A 16,925-nucleotide genomic window follows, 5' to 3' on the forward strand; every position below is an offset into this window, starting at 1 on the left:
AAGTTCATATAACCTTCTTCTGAAACCACAACGCTTTACTAAAAAGAAAACTTTTAACCGCTCCTTCTCAGGAATGGCCCCTAGGATTTGGAATGCCTTACCGCCCAAACTAAGACAGAACCCTCACGCGGCATCCTTTAAAAACAAAGTTAAATCGATTCTCCTGGCAAAATTCACTTGAACTATTAGATTCAGGATTGTAGAAATTTGCTATGCTGGAACAGTCGCCATTGTTTGACCTAATTTAAGCAATCATTTTTTTCATGCAAATGTCTATTTCCTCTGTCTATTTTCTTTATTTTTTGTAAAGCTCTCCGATACCCGCAAGATTCTTGTCCGCACTATATAGGACCTTCAAATAAATAAATAGGAGCCGGGAGCTGGCACGGGCTGTGATGTGGTGTGCACTACATGAAGTGTACAGGCAGTGCAGCTGGATGTGGTGAAGGCCTGGGACGTGGGAGATATTGTTACTTCACAAAACAAAGGGGCTCATGTGAGCTCTAGAAGCATTGCTGGACAGTCTACAGATTTGTTGCGGATACTTAAATGGAAAACCTGTGAAGAAGTCTGGTCACAACAGCAACAGTGCTCTCTGGCATTCAGCATCCAAGAACAAAAAAGGCAGAAGCGGTGATGTCTTGTTTGTTGTTAGCATCAGGGAGAAAAAAGACAGGAGCATCCTGCTTTCCATCAGGGACTTTTGTTAGCCAATGTGGTCAACAGACATTGATTAGTAATGCATTGTTTTCACTCTTAGTCAATTTAGCGAACCAATAATGTAGTTTGTAGCAAAACGTTGGCTTCGCTTACAAAAGGAGTTGCTTTATGTAATGAGGTGTTGGTATGCATATGAGTGAGTTTTTATATAATGCAGATAACTGGAGTTTTGCAGTTTCCTGTTACTGCAAATTGGTTATTAGTTGATCTTTTGAATTTAGAAGGCGTGAGTTTTTTCATGGACAGTTAGTGCATACTTGGAAGTATCTTGTGTAGGTACTGGTTACTACCGATGTCACAGGGCCACATATACTATTGTTCTTCTTTTTGATAAGCACGTATGCCATTTAGGGTCTTGACTCTTCAAGGATTTCAAAGTTGAGAATCAAAGGCCTACCCCACGAGCTGGTGGAATTAGCAGCTTACACATAGCATATACATTTGAAGAAAAAAGGAGTTCATTTACAGGAACAAGTTCACACATGCAGTCGTAGCCACCAGGATGAAATCTAATAGCCTCAAATTGAACTTGAACAAGACAGAGGTAGAAGTGTTTGGCAAGAATGCCTCGCCATGGGACTCAGCCTGGTGTCCTAAAGACCTTGCACCCACTCCATGCCCTGCTCACAAGCAAAAAAACTCTGAATCATAATGAAAACAACAAACTGGACATGACTGCCAAAATCAGTGCAGTGGTGTATCTGCTTCAACACACTAAGGATGCTGAAGAAAATCTTCAAGCGGCTACCTGACAACACCAGGAAAATGATCATCACCAGCAGGCTACACTATGGAAACATCCTGTATGCAGAGATTACCAACCAGCTCACAAGAAGACTGCAGACCGTCCAAAAAGCAGCAGCCAACCTAGTTATCAACTTCCCACACTGAGCCCACATCACACCACACCACACCTTGGGGGATTCAACAGGCTCCTGGTTCACAAATGCGAGCATTTTAAACTCCTCACCCACACCTAAAAAGCTCTCCACAACACCGGCCCTTCCTCCCTAAACAGCCACATTCACTTCCACCAACCTCTGCACTCTCACTAGCACGCACCCCACGCATACACAAAAGAAGAGCAGGGGTGTGCCTTCTTGTACCTGGCCCCTAAAGCATGGAATGACCTCCCACCACACGTCATAGCCTCTTTCTCTCTTCTTGACTTTAGCAAGTAGCGCAAGACCTAGCTATTCGAGTAAGCCCGCAGGTCTGGCCTCCAGACCTGCTACACATCGTCTGGATACCCACACACATGATTAGCATGCTATACAATTACTGATAACCTAACATAACGTGTTTTAACCCAGTTAAAATTGTGATCCAGCCAAAATAGGCTGGCAAGTTCTGAGGCTGCGATATGACTCCAAAGATGTGCATATAGCTTGAACACTAGACTGTTTAACATTGATTTCCAGTGGCCATCCTGAACTTTCCTCAATGTAACATTAACCCATGGGCAAAGCAGAGTGGTTCTTGTGCTATCAAATCTTCACAAGTCATGTTTTAAACCTGTTTTTTCAGGCTAATTTATGGAGCCAGAAAAAAGCGATATGATTGTGATATGTTTGGCCCTCTACTTTTTTTGTTTCAATGACTGATTGTTGTGTGCATGGCTCGGTAACTTGGTGGGTTTAAACTCTATTGAGTTCAGAGCTAGAGTCCTAAAAACCCATGGACCGGACTGTAATAGATTTACCAACCAAGTCAAACTGCTAAATCAGTATTGCAAACTCCAATGCAGTTTGTAGTCTGTTAACCTAACCGCTTTCTCTTCAGTAGTTGGGAAAGGAAGGGGGTATCCTGTTCAATGCACTAGTCACATTCACTGAGACTGGAGAGACACTGGTTATCAGCTTAACTGTCTACAACTATCAGCAAGGGATTTGACTCCAAGGTATTTATAAGAACAGGTTTTCAGAATGCCAAAGTTCACAGGCTTGCATTTAATTGGTGGCCAGTAGTTTTTGTAGGGGGCCCCGGTGGACCTTTGTTACCTACTGGACCCACATTCTTGACCAGTACAGACATGAATTTATGATTGGGGTATCTTGGAGGCTACCAAAACGGTTTAAATGTTTATAAAATATTAATGACCAGAGGTAGTCAAGTGATATAATCCCAGGACCTTGGGGAAAAAGGAAATGTTTTAGTGGAAGTCTGTGGCTATTAGGAGATGGGGCAAGTAGATGTCCTGTTTGGATTAAATTGATTCTTCAGGGACAAAAGAACCTAGCAATGGGAAGCATCTCTAATTGGTAGCTCATTTATTGCCTCTTGGTAAATCTGGCCTTCTGGACGGCAAAAAGTCCTTGTCATCCAGGCCTACATTTCATTTGTCAACCTTCATGCAGGCTTTCAGCCAACTAAGTTTTCCACTTGTACTGGTTTGCTCGTCTTTTTGGGCAGCTCAGTGTGCAGTTCAAAAGCAACAACAGTTGAGTCGAAGGCTAATTTCTAGCCTCTTAAGAGAAGAATGCAGTAGCAGGGCCATTTTTCTGGTGACATTCTGTCTGTGCTGGTGAATCTATATATGCCTGAAGTATATACAAATACAATGCGTTTATGCAGCTTTCCGGGCACTGATATAAAATGAGATCACTATAGTGCCAACAGTCTTTACATTTTTAAAGTTCACACTATTCCTAAGTGGGAGTATGTTGGTGTTTGTTCTTGTCTGCCAGTGCTTGTCCAGGCAGGCAAATGTGAGTCAAAACAGTCGAAATTGAGAACCTTCTTTGATTCTAGTCCAACTTCTAAAGTGTAGAACAAGACGGGAAACCACTTGTTTGACTTCCAGTTTCAGTTCTTGCCATCAACCACATAAAGCTGTTAAGACGGAGTGCAAACATTGATTGATCCCATTAAATGGACTGCCAAGTAGGTTCAGTTTTTGTCTGCTGTATGTTTCATATGAAACGTCTAAGCCTTCTTCTTTCAGTGTTAGTTTAAAAAAAAAAAAAGTCTTGCTATAATGGCTGTCATTGGGTCCAACTGGAATTACTGTAAAAGCCTGTACCTTATCATGAGAACGAACCTCTTTAACCCAACGCCTTCAGCCCATTCAAAATAGGCAGCCCACCTAGTAGTGCGAGCCTCATGCTTTAGACCTATTATCATTTGTATGAAAAAGTCTTTATTTACAGCAGGTTAAGTAGTTTAGAAAAAGTAGTTGGGTGCTAAATTTACATTGTATGAGGCCCTATGGATTGTGGTGGTCTGTTGGGGTCAGGGAGTGCATTGGTGTTCTAAGATGTCTTCAGTTTAATGCTGTTTCTTAATTCCAAGGGAGCCAATAGGATAAACATAAGCAATATTGTAAGTTGGATACGGAAAATCTGTTGGACAAAGACACTTCTTGCGAAGAGGATACCAGGCGCCCCTATTGAGGACAGTTGCAAGCAGCTGTTCAAAATATCTGCACCATATTCCCATCAAAATCCGGGACTGCCAGCACTGTATGACTCAGTGATATTTATTCCAGCAAAATAAAGTTTAATGCTCTTCGGTTCTAACAGGAACCCTGCTTGCTGTGTTACTAGTCTTTCCTCTGATTTTAAACTTATCAAAGTGACCTACACATGTAAAATCTTAAAAAGGACTCTAGTAATGGAACTACAGTAGAAAGTGACATGCCACCACAGTCCATAGGGCCTCATACAGTGTAGATTTAGCACTTAACTACTTCTTCAAAACTACTTTACCTGACTGTTAATAAAGAAAATTTTCATACAAATTATAGATCTAGACAGTCTTTAAGTTTCCTGTGTAACTTGGTTACCAATTACTGGATTACATTTAATAGTTCCTTAATGTTTGAGTTTTTCTGACCTCCTTAGACCCTTAATTAAAGGTGGTCACAAAACTGATTTTATTAGTGTTGCCAAATTAATTACTTTTCTTTTGTACATTAGGTCTGCCAAGAATATAACTCTGAATTACACCTTTGAGTTTATGTACGGCCTTATCCATAACTTTTTGAGGATACCCTCTGACTGTATCTGTGTATCATATATTCTTGAACAAATTATCATTATTTCTGCAGTATCTTCTAGACCTTCTGAATCATCCTTTTAGAATGGATACAATAATCGATCTATGGAACCTATCACTATTAATGGGGTTAACTAGTGTCTGGCAGGAATTCGTAGGAAGTAGTACTTGCTACAGTGCACTAGGCGCACTCACAGGAACTGGGTACTAGTTTATGTTCCAACTAGTGCAATGACTTTGCCGCAAAACTTGGATGTTGCTTATTTTGTGGGGTCAAATCAAATTCCCCATGTAGTCCCAAATGTCAAGGGCCTATATCTCAGAACTGGCTGCTTGTGGTAAAGCGTTTGCCTGGCTGTGACACTCACTCAACGTCTAGCCTTGACTAGTCCCAGCAAGGAATTGAAATGTATGGAAGGTCAGTTGCAATATTCCCCCTAAAGTGCTTGGGGAAAGAGAAAGAATTGTAATGGTTGTGAGATGGTGTTGACCCTCTGCAACCAAAAGAACACTTTTGCAGGACCTTGAGTGAAGATGGAACTCAGGGGCCGGATCTGGGCAGACTGGGCTCTCCTGATCTAGTGGGCAGTTAGTTGAGGCTCACCACAGTTAAAGTTCTGGAATGCAATTCTGAAGCTCCCGAACCTCTGGTGTTTTCTTTTTCTTGGCATTCCTGGTCAGCTGTGTTGTAAATTTCCCTTGAACCACTCTGGTAGGTGTCCTCTAACACAGACTTCAGTTGGCTGGGCCTAGGTGTTTGTCATCTTAGTCAGGGGCAGAACATGCTCCGCTTCAGTCTCTCGGCTGTTTACCTTCCTCTTCCTCCAATCTGAATACAGCAACATGGCTTCTTTCAGCATCAAGGTCTTGCTCTTAGTACTGTCTGAGAGCAGCAGATGTGACTATGTTTTCGGTAAATTATTTTTGGTCTACAGGCATATTCTAGGCTTCTTCCAGCTTGGCAGGTTGATATCTGAAATGTTTCCACAAAGCTTCAGCCAATTTTACCTGGTTGTTAGGTTACAGCAGCAAAATAAGGAAAAGGGGTAAGGTTGGTCTCTAGTACAATAGAAAGACCCTATATGGGCAAAGGAAACTATGTAATTAGTTTAGGACAGAGGACAGTTCCAAGATAAGCTTTACACAAACCTAAAAAAAAAAAATTAAAAAAAGTTCTACACAAACATACATTGTTTCTTATACATACACCATCCAATGTGGACATGTATATTTTTGGAGGCCAAGCAAGTATGTGTAATACACTACACACCCCACCCGCAGAAATGAGCCATAAAAGGACTAATTCTACAAGGAATGAGGTGACGAGCATCATCAGTCTAGTCAACATGTCTGAGAATGAGAAACTATTAAGAGGGAACTAACCAACACTGACCCACATTTTTATTCATTCCCCTCAAGTGTTTTGTTTAGGGTTTTAGCTAGTTTCCCCCATTTTTGTGTGGCGAAAATAACCACTTAAAATGTTCATCCAGCCAGGCCACTGCATTTTGATGGTATTTTTTACTTGGTCGTTTTATGGTCTTGCCCAACCAAGATAGTTTAAAATCGTGTTGTCATTTATTCAAATCTGCAAATGATTAGGAGTAAGGATAAAGCTACCAGTTACGAACACCAAAACTTGGTTGCCCAAGTTTCAGTGAGGGTTCAAATCTGTGTTAAATTGATCTCTGTTCAGTGGATTGAATTTAGCATGTTGACCGTGGTCGATCAGTTTGTCCTGGAGTGAGGAATGCATTGAGCTTTTGAACACAATAGCCAGGCCAAGTACTGACAACAGCGAGCTACACAATCAGCTGGTATGAGGTACAGCAGCACTCCTTTTCATAAGTTGAATACACTTTGAGTGCTACAGTTCGATTCATGGTGCACTTCCAGTGGATGCATAGTCTATGGAGTCTGCAGGGGAATGAAATAAAGCCACACCATAGGACCCAAGAAAAGGACATAGCCGGTTTCTCAAGCCGGGCTAGGACTCTGATCCTATAAGGAGTGAGGAATGACGTGAACGAGCACCATGAATCTGAAATCCACATGTCTAAGAATGAGAAACGCTATCAAGTGGGTAGTAAGCAACACTGACCCAAGTTTTTATTCATACCCTCAAGTGTTTTGTGTAGGGTTTAAGCTCGTTCATACCAGTTTTGGTTGGGGAAAATAACCACCTATAATGTTAAAGCCAGGCTACTGCATTTTGGTGGATCTTTTCAGTTGAATAATGGTCTTTCCTAACCACGTTAGTTCAAGATCTTATTGGCTTCATCAGTGGCAGTTCTCTCCTTCAGGTGGTTCAAGGAAGAGTGGCTCAGAGAGGAACCCAACATGTACAAGATAAGTTTATTGGTGTGCCTATTCTATCTCGCCGTAGTTGTAGCAATACACTGAACCTCCCCATATGGAAGTGAACTAATGTTTGAGGTATTCTATGGTAACAGTCCTTGTGAGAAATGGTTGTTTTAACGATTGGCCGATAAACAAAATCAAACGTTTTCACTATATATGAAGCATGGTTGAGGGTCCTTTATTATTGTAATGAGCCGTGCCAGTGTTATCTTAGTGGCCCAATATTACTTTAGCCCAGCTTTATTTATTAGACGTGGTGTTTTTTTCCCTGCCAAAAATGCATCCCATGCTATGTAATCTTTAACGTTGATGAAGGAACTATTTTGTTTTGTTCCCTTTTAGGACATCGTACTTGTAGGCCCTTTTAAGGCCCAATGTTCACTTCAAAGCCTGTGTCACTGTTACATGATTGTCATGCGAATTTGATTCTCTTTGTGTACATTTTATTTTTGTGGTTCTCTCTCAACCACCCCCCACCCACCCACCCAAATGGCACAAATTCGCCTATTGCAATCCTGCCCACATCAAGTTTTTAAGGCTACTTGGGTCCATCTGAGTTTCCATCCTGAGACTGGCAAGTGAACTCTATTCTGTAAGATTGGAATACTTGGGAAACTATGTTATTTGCTTCTCTGGGCATTTTTGTGAGTATAGTTTTAAAATGGGCATGCTTTCAAATTGCAATTAGAAAAAATATTTTCATTGATAAATTTGTAGCATATAAATGTGATGGTAAACTGATCATTTTATGGAGAATGTTTCATGGTTTTTCCACCAGAAATTCTGTAATTTTATAGATTTCTGTTTAGTAAGTTAAATTTAGCATGTCAACCAAGGTCGTTCAGTATGTCTGGGGTGAAGAATGCAAACACCTTTTGAACACAATAGCCAGAAATAATTACTCTGCCCCTCGTATAACACGAACCAGTAATACGAATGTGCCCTTAGAGCACACTTGAGTTTCGAAACAACACCTTTGCATTTTAGATGCATTAGAGACCCAGCTTTGTCAACAAGCTTTCCTATCCCCATTAATGCATACATTGTATTGCAGTACATGCAGACGTCACATTGATCATCTGCTGTCTAAGAACCACATTGACTTAAATTAATAATTTGGTCCCTAAATAGTTCTTTTGTTGGAAGTTTTCAATATAGTTGGTCTGCTCATGAAACTTAGTATTTCAGCTTTTATATCCTCTAGTATTAGAGCTATGTAAAAGAGAAAGTAAAATCTGTGTAGGTTGATAGATGTATTCTTAGAGGGGTTGCTTGGTCGGAAATCCAGATTTCCCCAAACTGTCCAGCATAGACTTTAGTTTGCAGGCGCATCAGGAGATAAACTTTATCTGTGGTTTATTTTTTATTCCTTCATAACTAGGTGGGAATGAACACTGGAAGTACTTTTATATTGGAGTACTCGTGGCATAAACGATAGCAGGTTAAGTGAGGCCTAATATCGCAATGACATCTGCTGCAGTCAGTCCTTGGCGTCCGAGTTAATTTGACTTCTCACAAGATGTAAGTGAGACAGCTTTGGAAATCTCTTGGATGGCTCAGCTTCCCAACAAGTGGATTTCTCTCAGTCAGTTAAAGCCGATGTACTTCTCTCCAACAACTTCCTCCAGTGTGTCTTTACCACAATATATATATATATGATTAAGGCAAAGGTAAGGGATGTACTCTCTCAGAAAAGGTGTGCTGCTCTTGAACAGATGCTGCCTGTTTCAGCAAAGAAAACCACATACAAACAGAATGGTCCTTTACTTGAATGTCTTTTAAATAGCTCTCGCCAGAGCACACATTGAGCCCAGTGTTAATTTTGGTGCTGCATTTGTTGTACATGTAATCCTCATAGGCAGTGCCTGTAAGTACACCCTACACAGTCAGATGCACAGTACAGTAAGCTGCATTCCATATCCCAGATGTTCTGCAACACTGAATGTTCTTTGTATGTGCCACATTGCTTCCCAGACCTAGATTCATTGTACATCAAATACTTTGTAAAATACAATTCTCAATCTATATAGTAGCTCCTGCTTTCTTTTTCTCTCAGATACTCTGTGCTAGTTCACAACACCTTGATGCATCTTTTTAAAAAGGTTTTGTTTGGCCAATATACTGTTGCTAAAGAGCATACCAGTATATCCTGTAAATGTAATGGGGTTTCTTAGCAGCTCCCTCATGAGTTAAGGTCGGAGGTTAAACAAAACTTATTGTCAGAACAGTTCAAAAGCTTTCATACTTGTTTTTTGTGCCTTGGTCTTCTCTGTAGGCATCTGTGAAGGGGGTGTTATGCAGCTATTGTGGAAGAAGGTCATACATGATTTCAAGCCATTTTCGCGATGCACAGATAGCTATCTACCTATATGCAATTTGCAGGGTGATATAAATGCAGACTCATTCACAAATAAAGGTCCGTTAAAAAAACTAACAATGAAACCACCTCTGTCTCCTCAGCCTTTGCCAGATCATCCAGACCTCGAAGGCTGCAGCAGCCCCATTCACTTCATGTCGGGTGAGAGCAAGCAGGGGGAAGCATGGAGGGTACAGAGGGATGGCGAATGAAAAGATGCATGTGGAGCAAAAGGGCTTTGCATGCCAGTGGACAGCAGAGGGATGATTATTAGAGGGCAGAGGGGCCCGTGGAGAGCACTAATAGAGGGTAAGAGGAGCAGAGGTGGCATAAAGAGCAGAAAGTGAAATCTTGATGTCTGGTGAGAATGCAGGGGGATTGGTCGGGTGGAGAGGGGCCACTTAGAGTAGGGACAGGGCTAAAGTATAGCCAAGTGGCAGAGTAGAGCCTAGTGATCCATGCAAGCGTATCCATTAATTAAGGGGTCATTTGCATGTTACAGGCAGTATTAAGCCTTTGGAGGAAATAAATAAGGGGATTTACAAGTCTGGAACAGTTAATAGTTTGATACAAGGAGAAAGCATGCTAGGCATTAAAATGATGTGGATATGCATGCAGTGACAAGAGCAGATGGTCCATACCGACCAGGGAAGCGCAAGGAGCTGATCAATGGTGGAAAGTAAGAGTGAATGTAAAGTACTAGCAGTGCCATCCTCTGGGTGGTGAAAATGGGCAGCTTTTGGAAAGCCAGTTTGGACAACCTGCGTTGATGGGGTCTTCATTGTTAGTGCATGTTGGATTTTTGGGATGACTGAAGTAAGATGTGAATGACATTCTTTAATGTGTTGTGAAGCAAATATATTGTGTTTTTTTGTGTGTTTTTTTGTGTCATCTTTTGATGGCAGTTGTGCTGCTGAATTTTCGCAGAGAAGACAGTTTCTGGTTTAAAAAGCTAACAGCCTTTTGGAGTTTATTCAAATCCTCTAGTATGTTTATGGTTACCAGTGATTCCGAATTATTGGGGCAAAACGTTACCTGTACTAGCCTTTCCTTTTTGCAAATGGTTTTCAGATGTGTTCATCACACTGTTCTGCTGCAATACAACTGTGTCTTAGAAGAAAGTTGTGGACTGGAAGGTAGGTCATCCGGTGATATGTCCTCTGATAATCCTAGGTATGATGGTCTCAAAATACAGAATTAACTACAGCTGATTCTGACTCTGTGAAGGAGATCATAGTAGTTGAGTTAGGACAGCTAGTATGGAGCACAAGGGGCGTCCTTGTGTCCCTTATGTTAACTGTGCCCTTGGGATTGGTTTGCCCTCTTTCTGGTTGATATCTTTGGACCTGGCTTACCTCTAGTTTGATTGAGCACAAAGGAGATTCTTTTCCACTGTGCTTTGGGGAACAGGGTTCTACCTAGACGGACTTGAGACCTTGAGTGCCCATTGTTTCATTCAGGTTTAATGTTCCTGTAGACTTAGTTGGATTGTGAGGTTTCTTTCAGTCATCATTAGGCCCTTAAGCTCTCGTGGTTTGAATTTAGTTTGCTTGTCTCCATAGGCTGAGTTGAGCCCTCGTTTTCCATCGATTTATTTCCGGGTCGAGGTAAGTCATTTTTATGGATGTCCCAGCAGAGTCACTTTAGGCTTCACAGGTGGAGGTTTTCAGAGAAGTAGTGATTTTGCCCAGAACCCATATGTACCAGTGTTCCGGTTTATAATGACCACTGACCTTCCTGTTTTTTTGTTTTGTTTTCAACCGCATATTCATGTTGGTATTGACAGCCCTAGAAGTGGAGGAAGACCACATCCTTTTTTTTTTTTTTTTTTTTTTTTTTTAATGCAGAGATCCCTTGGAGCATTATTTCAGTGAGTTTTACTGAGAGACGGTAGTGCTTTTTGTTAGACCAAAAGGGAAAAATAATTAAAGAATAGGGAATGAGAAAGATGGCCATTACAGAAAAATCCATTGGTTATTTGCTAAGTTTTTATTCTATAGGACGTCTGGAGTGACTCCCATCTATTGGTCTGGCAACGGATTGGAAAGTTGTAGTGATGGGACTAAGGCTTAACTGTAGAGAAGTTTCCTCTTTGTCGTGTTTTTGACAGTGGACACTGTTCCTTAGTCAAGATCCCTAGTTGAAGTAAATAGTGTTGCTTATGTGAGTCGAGTTCTTTGCTTTGGACACGCTGAAAATGTCCATGATTTATGTGATTGTTTACTGTGACACTGAGATGCTGAAACCATGAGGTATGGTTTGTGGTTTTGAACTCTTTAGGGTTATGTAAAGTATCTGTTTCTCTGGTTTGATGTCACTGGGTGTAGACAGTTAAGTTCTCTGTGGATAGGGTCTTGGTGTGGATGTAGAAGGTCTCTGTGGGTATAGTCCTTGTGCCCTGGCTTTGAGTGTCTCCACAGATGACTGAGGTCTGCAGTGTTGAACTGATCTATAGATAATTGGTTTGGGTTAAGGAATGGTTTTTAAAACCTTTCTTTTGGTTTCTTTCAGAGGATCGCTCTTGGGGTCTCCTGAGTCAGCAACCAACGACTGAATGTCAGGAGTGTGTCCAACGTCGTAATCACTCCAGCCTGGGTCTACACCTCCCCCTCCTTAGCAGAGAGAACTCTCCTCACCGAAGAGGCCCTTCTTGCACTCCAGCCACGGACACCGCATCCACTCCTCCAGCTCCTCCCAGCAAGAGACACTGCCGCTCCTTATCTGTGCCTGAGGACCTCTCCCGCTGGCGGCCCATATGGCGGCCCACCAGTTCTAAAGTCTGGACTCCTGTTAAGCGGCGTTGCAACAGCGGGGGAGGTGGCGGGGGGCTGACTGTGCAAGCTCACAGCCCCACACCACGGGCCACCAGCCTCAGGTTCCACAATGACCCCAGTGCCTCTTTCCGATGCATCCAAGCCTGCAGTCCACCCTTCTTTAGCCTGGCCTTCTGTCGAGAGTCGCCAGGGTCCTGCACTCTCTCGCCAATTGGGGCATTCTCTGATGGAGCCGAGGGGCCAAATTGCTTTTCTCTGCAGCGTCGCTTCTCTCTCTCGCCAGTTCTCTTCAAGGACACTGGACAATTCCTGCCCTCTGCCAGCAGCTCGCCATCGTACACGCCTGAACTGGTGCGCCGACAGCACTGCCTGCCACGTAGTCAGTCCCAGCCATGTGACCTAAACACCAGAAAATGTGGGACCAAGCGGCGCCATGAGGAGGATGTGAGGTGGCACCGGCCCTCACTGGACTTCTACAAAATGAACCAGGTGGGAAACGGCAGGGTTTGGTATATGAATGCCTTGAGGATTAAGGTTTGGCGAATGTGGGGCATTCTAGCAATGATGGAGAAAGAGGGACACTGAGTGGGCGGAGTAGGAGACATAGTGGATGGGAAAGAAATAGGATGCAGATGGGACAGGGAAGAGACAAATGTAGTTCAGTGACCTGGGGATGGTTCTGTGTTTATGGTCCACTTTGGTCATCCTTGATTCTGAGTGGACTGATTTAACTTTTTGGGGGAGGCAATAATCGAAACTAAAGTTCTCCAGAGTAAGGGTACAAAGGTGGGTGTTCAAACACTGTACTCACCTAATCTGTATCACTGATGGGTAAAAATCATATTCCTTACTAGGGATTGAGTGGTGTAGCTCTAACGCTCTGATATTATCAGATATCTGGAGACCTGTATTAGGAAAGGCAGATAAGTGCACAAATAGTGCACTACTTTCAGACAACAAAAAGTAATTCTACTCATGTGTATGAACTGAAATCCCACAAATAGAATGGTTGTAGGGCTCACAGAAGAAATTAATTGCGCAGCATGACCATTTACAGTTGTATTTGCATGTTTGTTATAGGTAATATGCTGTATGTTGTACTGCTTTATAGTGTTGGTCTAGGAAAATTAAAAAAAATATATAGTTCTGTGCAAGTTTTTGGTTGGAGCTTTGTCTCCAGGTATGATTCTACAGATGGTAATTGTACGATATCTTGAATCTCTTTTGCATGGAAGGACACTTAACTTTAGATTGCTTTTTCTTGCAATTAGTCTGTCAGGAGTTTGTTGCTCCAGTGGAGAAGAAAGGTGGTAGTGCTGATCGATTCTTCAAGATGGGTTTCTCTCTATTATCCTAAACAGTAATGCATAGGCATGCTTGCAGAATACTCGTAACGTTCTCAAAACATTTTTCATTTATTTAAAGATGCCTACCTAACATTGTCAACATTTTCCATCAAAAAAAGAAATTCAACCAATATTGTTTGAAAAAGTACATTCATGAAAGCTGCTGGTCAGTCTCCCCAGCTAATCTCCCGGCAGGCTATGAAACGTGGGGATCCATATTGGGTCCTTTCGATAATCCCGGATCTCAGTACCGGGTTCAGGGACTGAAGGCACCATTTTGCATGTGTAGAGTTTACATATTCAAACTACAGGCACTGTTTAAAGTTTAAAAACGAAATTACGTCCTCATAAAATTGTTCTTACAGGTGTGGCCTGGCATTTTAAGGAGAAGGGGTTCCTAGTGAGCTCAACTGTTTTATAAACCTTAAAGGTCCACAGACTTTATCTTGAGAACGCAGACCTTGTATGCTTTGCAGTGAGGGCAGGACTTCCTCCATATTTTGTGGATTATTTGTTCAGTTAAAGAGCAATCGGAGGAGTTTAGTGGCCAGATGTTAAACTTTCATGCATCATTCCAACACATCAAAAAGTTTACCCCGTAGCAACAGGAAGCATAGCCACTAGTTGATGAAGAGCAGGGAACCGGAGCAGTAGTTGAGTAACTGCTGTGTTCGAGGCATGTGAGCTGTAGAACACATTCTAAGCATAGATCGCCCTCTAGTGTTGGGTCCGGATGTTTGCACTTTGTTTTTGTTCGAAGAAGTCTTTCCAGTCACGATGATAGAGTGCATGGGCATCGACTCCATCCTTAGATTGTTTTTTTCAGCCATCGGGTTCGGATGTGTATTGCTGCGCTCCGGGTTTGGCACCGTTTTCGGACCCCTTTGACGCGCAATCCACTACTCTCAACAGTATTGTTATCGATCGCGGTTCCCCATTCAGCGCGTATCGTCTCCCCTCGAAAACCTTCGATTGGGAAACTCGTGCTGGGCTGTCGGGCCTACCCGCGCCGACCGTGCTAGCAGTCGATGCAACGGACTCCCTTCAAGTTCTGTCCTGAGTATCGCGCTAAATTTCCACGCACCGACTTGCACGAAGTGTGCAACCTCTGCTTGTCCCCAGAACACGATGGAAAAAGACTGCGACGTGTGTTGATCGTTACGATCGAAAAAGACAATCCGTGACCATCTGTCTCGACGCCACAAAATCCAACACCAGAGCGGCTCCGCACCCGTATCTTTCTTGAAGATTCCGACACAGAGCATCAAGCCCAAGGAGCCGAAGAAGAAGAAAAACATATCTCTGTGTCCAAAGCCAACTCCGACATGGAAGAAGTGGAGCAGGTTACTGTACCATGAGTAAAGATACCCCTTTGCCCCTAAAAAACCAAAGACAAATGCTCCGGTCCCTCCTCTGCCTTCGGGACAAGGTCCGCACTGACAAAAGGTTTACGACGCCCCGCCCTCGGGCCCGGCTCCGAAACAAAAAGAGAAGCCTTCCGGCTCGATACGACCCCACTCCAGCGTCGAACCAACACCTTTGGCGCCGAAACCCAAATCCAAGCATGTGTTGGCCACAATACCACAGTTGCCGAAGATTATACCTTCGAGACCGAAAGGCTCAGAGCCGAAACCTTTGACGCCAAAACCGGCAACCAAGGAAAAAGACACTCAGTCTAAAGAACCTAGGCCCGATGCCCCACTTACGGCTCCGAAGCAGAAAAATCTAGTGATCAACCCTAAAACAGGCAGATTCATGCCACTCTTCCAAAAAAACAGAAGATGAACCTACCTGAGGACTAGCACATTCCTCTGAAGAGGAAGAGTGTGGGTACTAACCCTTCTCCCCCTTACATTCCACCTCTTTCTCCCACTGATCCCAATTTGCTTATCACACCATCAAATTCACAGCCACCGCCACTTTCACCTGACCCACAGAATGAAGGGGATGGAGATGAGGATCAGGATAGACCACAGGACACTTACCCTTGGGATGATTAACATACTGACCCAAACATAGACAATGACCCTGATTTGTATCCCTCCAGACCCTCCCCGCCTGACTACAACATTAGATACATTGAGTTCCTTAACAGGGCTGCTCAATATCATGGAGTGGAGCTCCATAAAGAGCCTTTAGCAGAGGATTTCCTCTTTGAAACGCTTACTTCTTCCCAAAGAGCTACTCGTACCTTACCAATGCTCAAAGGCATGCTAAAACACACAGATGAAGTATTTAAAGACCTCTAAGGGGCCAGAATAATTACACCTAGGGTGGACTAAAAATATAAATCTGCACCCACCGACCCATTTTTACATTCGAGGTCAGCTGCCCTTAGACTCTCTTGTAGTCTCCAACGCCCACAAGAGAGCTAACTCACAAACCACAGGTGAAGCTCCTCCTTCTGATAAGGAGTCAAAACTTATTGATGCCTCCGGCCAAAGAGTGGCTTCATAGGCAGCAAACCACTGGCGCATTGTCAATGCTCAAGCTCTGTTGGCTCGTTATGATGAGTTAGGAAAAACTCATACAATATTTACCGAATGAACACAAATCTAAGGCTAATGACCTTATCCAAGAAGGTAAACTTATCACCAATACATCCATAAGGTGTGCCCTAGACGCAGCAGCTCGTGCATTAAACACCAGTGTACTCTTATGCAGGCATGCTTGGTTGAGAATATCAGGCTTCAAGCCGGAGGTGCAAACCCATCCTTAACCAACCATTCGACAAGGAGCAGCTCTTTGCCCCAGTAGTTGATACCTCACTCGAAAAGATGAAAAAGGACACTGAGGTCGCAAAGTCCATGGGGGCTTTACAATTACCGGCCGCTAGGGGTACCTTTCGCTGTTCCTTGTACAGAGGTGGTTCCAAAACCATATCCACTGAAAATCGACCCCTCCTCTTACAAGGGCAACAAACAATCTCCCTCTTAAAGAGGTTATTTCACAGGAGGTTTTAGAGGAAATAATGGTAAGGGAAGAAGCAGAGGTAACTCCACACACACTACCCCCCCCCCCTCCCCTCCCCCGCAAGCAAATAGTGACTTCCTTCCGCTATCCCCTGATCATTCTGCCCATGTTGGGACGTCGCTCTCAATTCCTACCTGTCTGGAATTCAATCACATCAGACAAGTGGGTACTACAAATTATCCAATATGGTTACTGCCTGGAGCTTACAGACACTTCCCCCCCCCCCCCCCAAATATTCTTCCAAGATCACATGCAATGTCACCAGAGCATCTTACCCTTCTAAAGCAAGAGGTTCTCTCTCTCTTGGAAAAACAGGCTACAGAATCAGTCCCATTAGAATACCAGGGGACCGGGATATACGACCTGTACTTTTTAATTCCCAAAAAGGACGGCTCTCTC

At 43.1% G+C, this 16,925-nt stretch overlaps 1 protein-coding gene across 5 annotated transcripts in view; it reads left to right on the top strand.

Annotated features, from left to right (window-relative positions):
- The window catches only part of FAM53C (family with sequence similarity 53 member C), a 115,029-nt gene that overhangs the window by 40,028 nt on the left and 58,076 nt on the right, over nt 1-16,925 (top strand). For 3 of the 5 annotated variants that reach the window (XM_085618389.1, XM_085618388.1, XM_085618390.1), the window contains exons 3-4: nt 9,538-9,595; nt 11,945-12,696. In XM_085618389.1, coding sequence (XP_085474515.1) covers nt 9,538-9,595; nt 11,945-12,696 — 810 coding nt within the window. The remainder of the gene's footprint in view (nt 1-9,537; nt 9,596-11,944; nt 12,697-16,925) is intronic. The other 2 variants (XM_085618391.1, XM_085618392.1) reach the window with 1 other exon arrangement.

This window comes from Triturus cristatus, chromosome 7 (genome assembly GCF_964204655.1).
Source record: "Triturus cristatus chromosome 7, aTriCri1.1, whole genome shotgun sequence".
NCBI classification, from domain to species: Eukaryota; Metazoa; Chordata; class Amphibia; order Caudata; family Salamandridae; genus Triturus; species Triturus cristatus.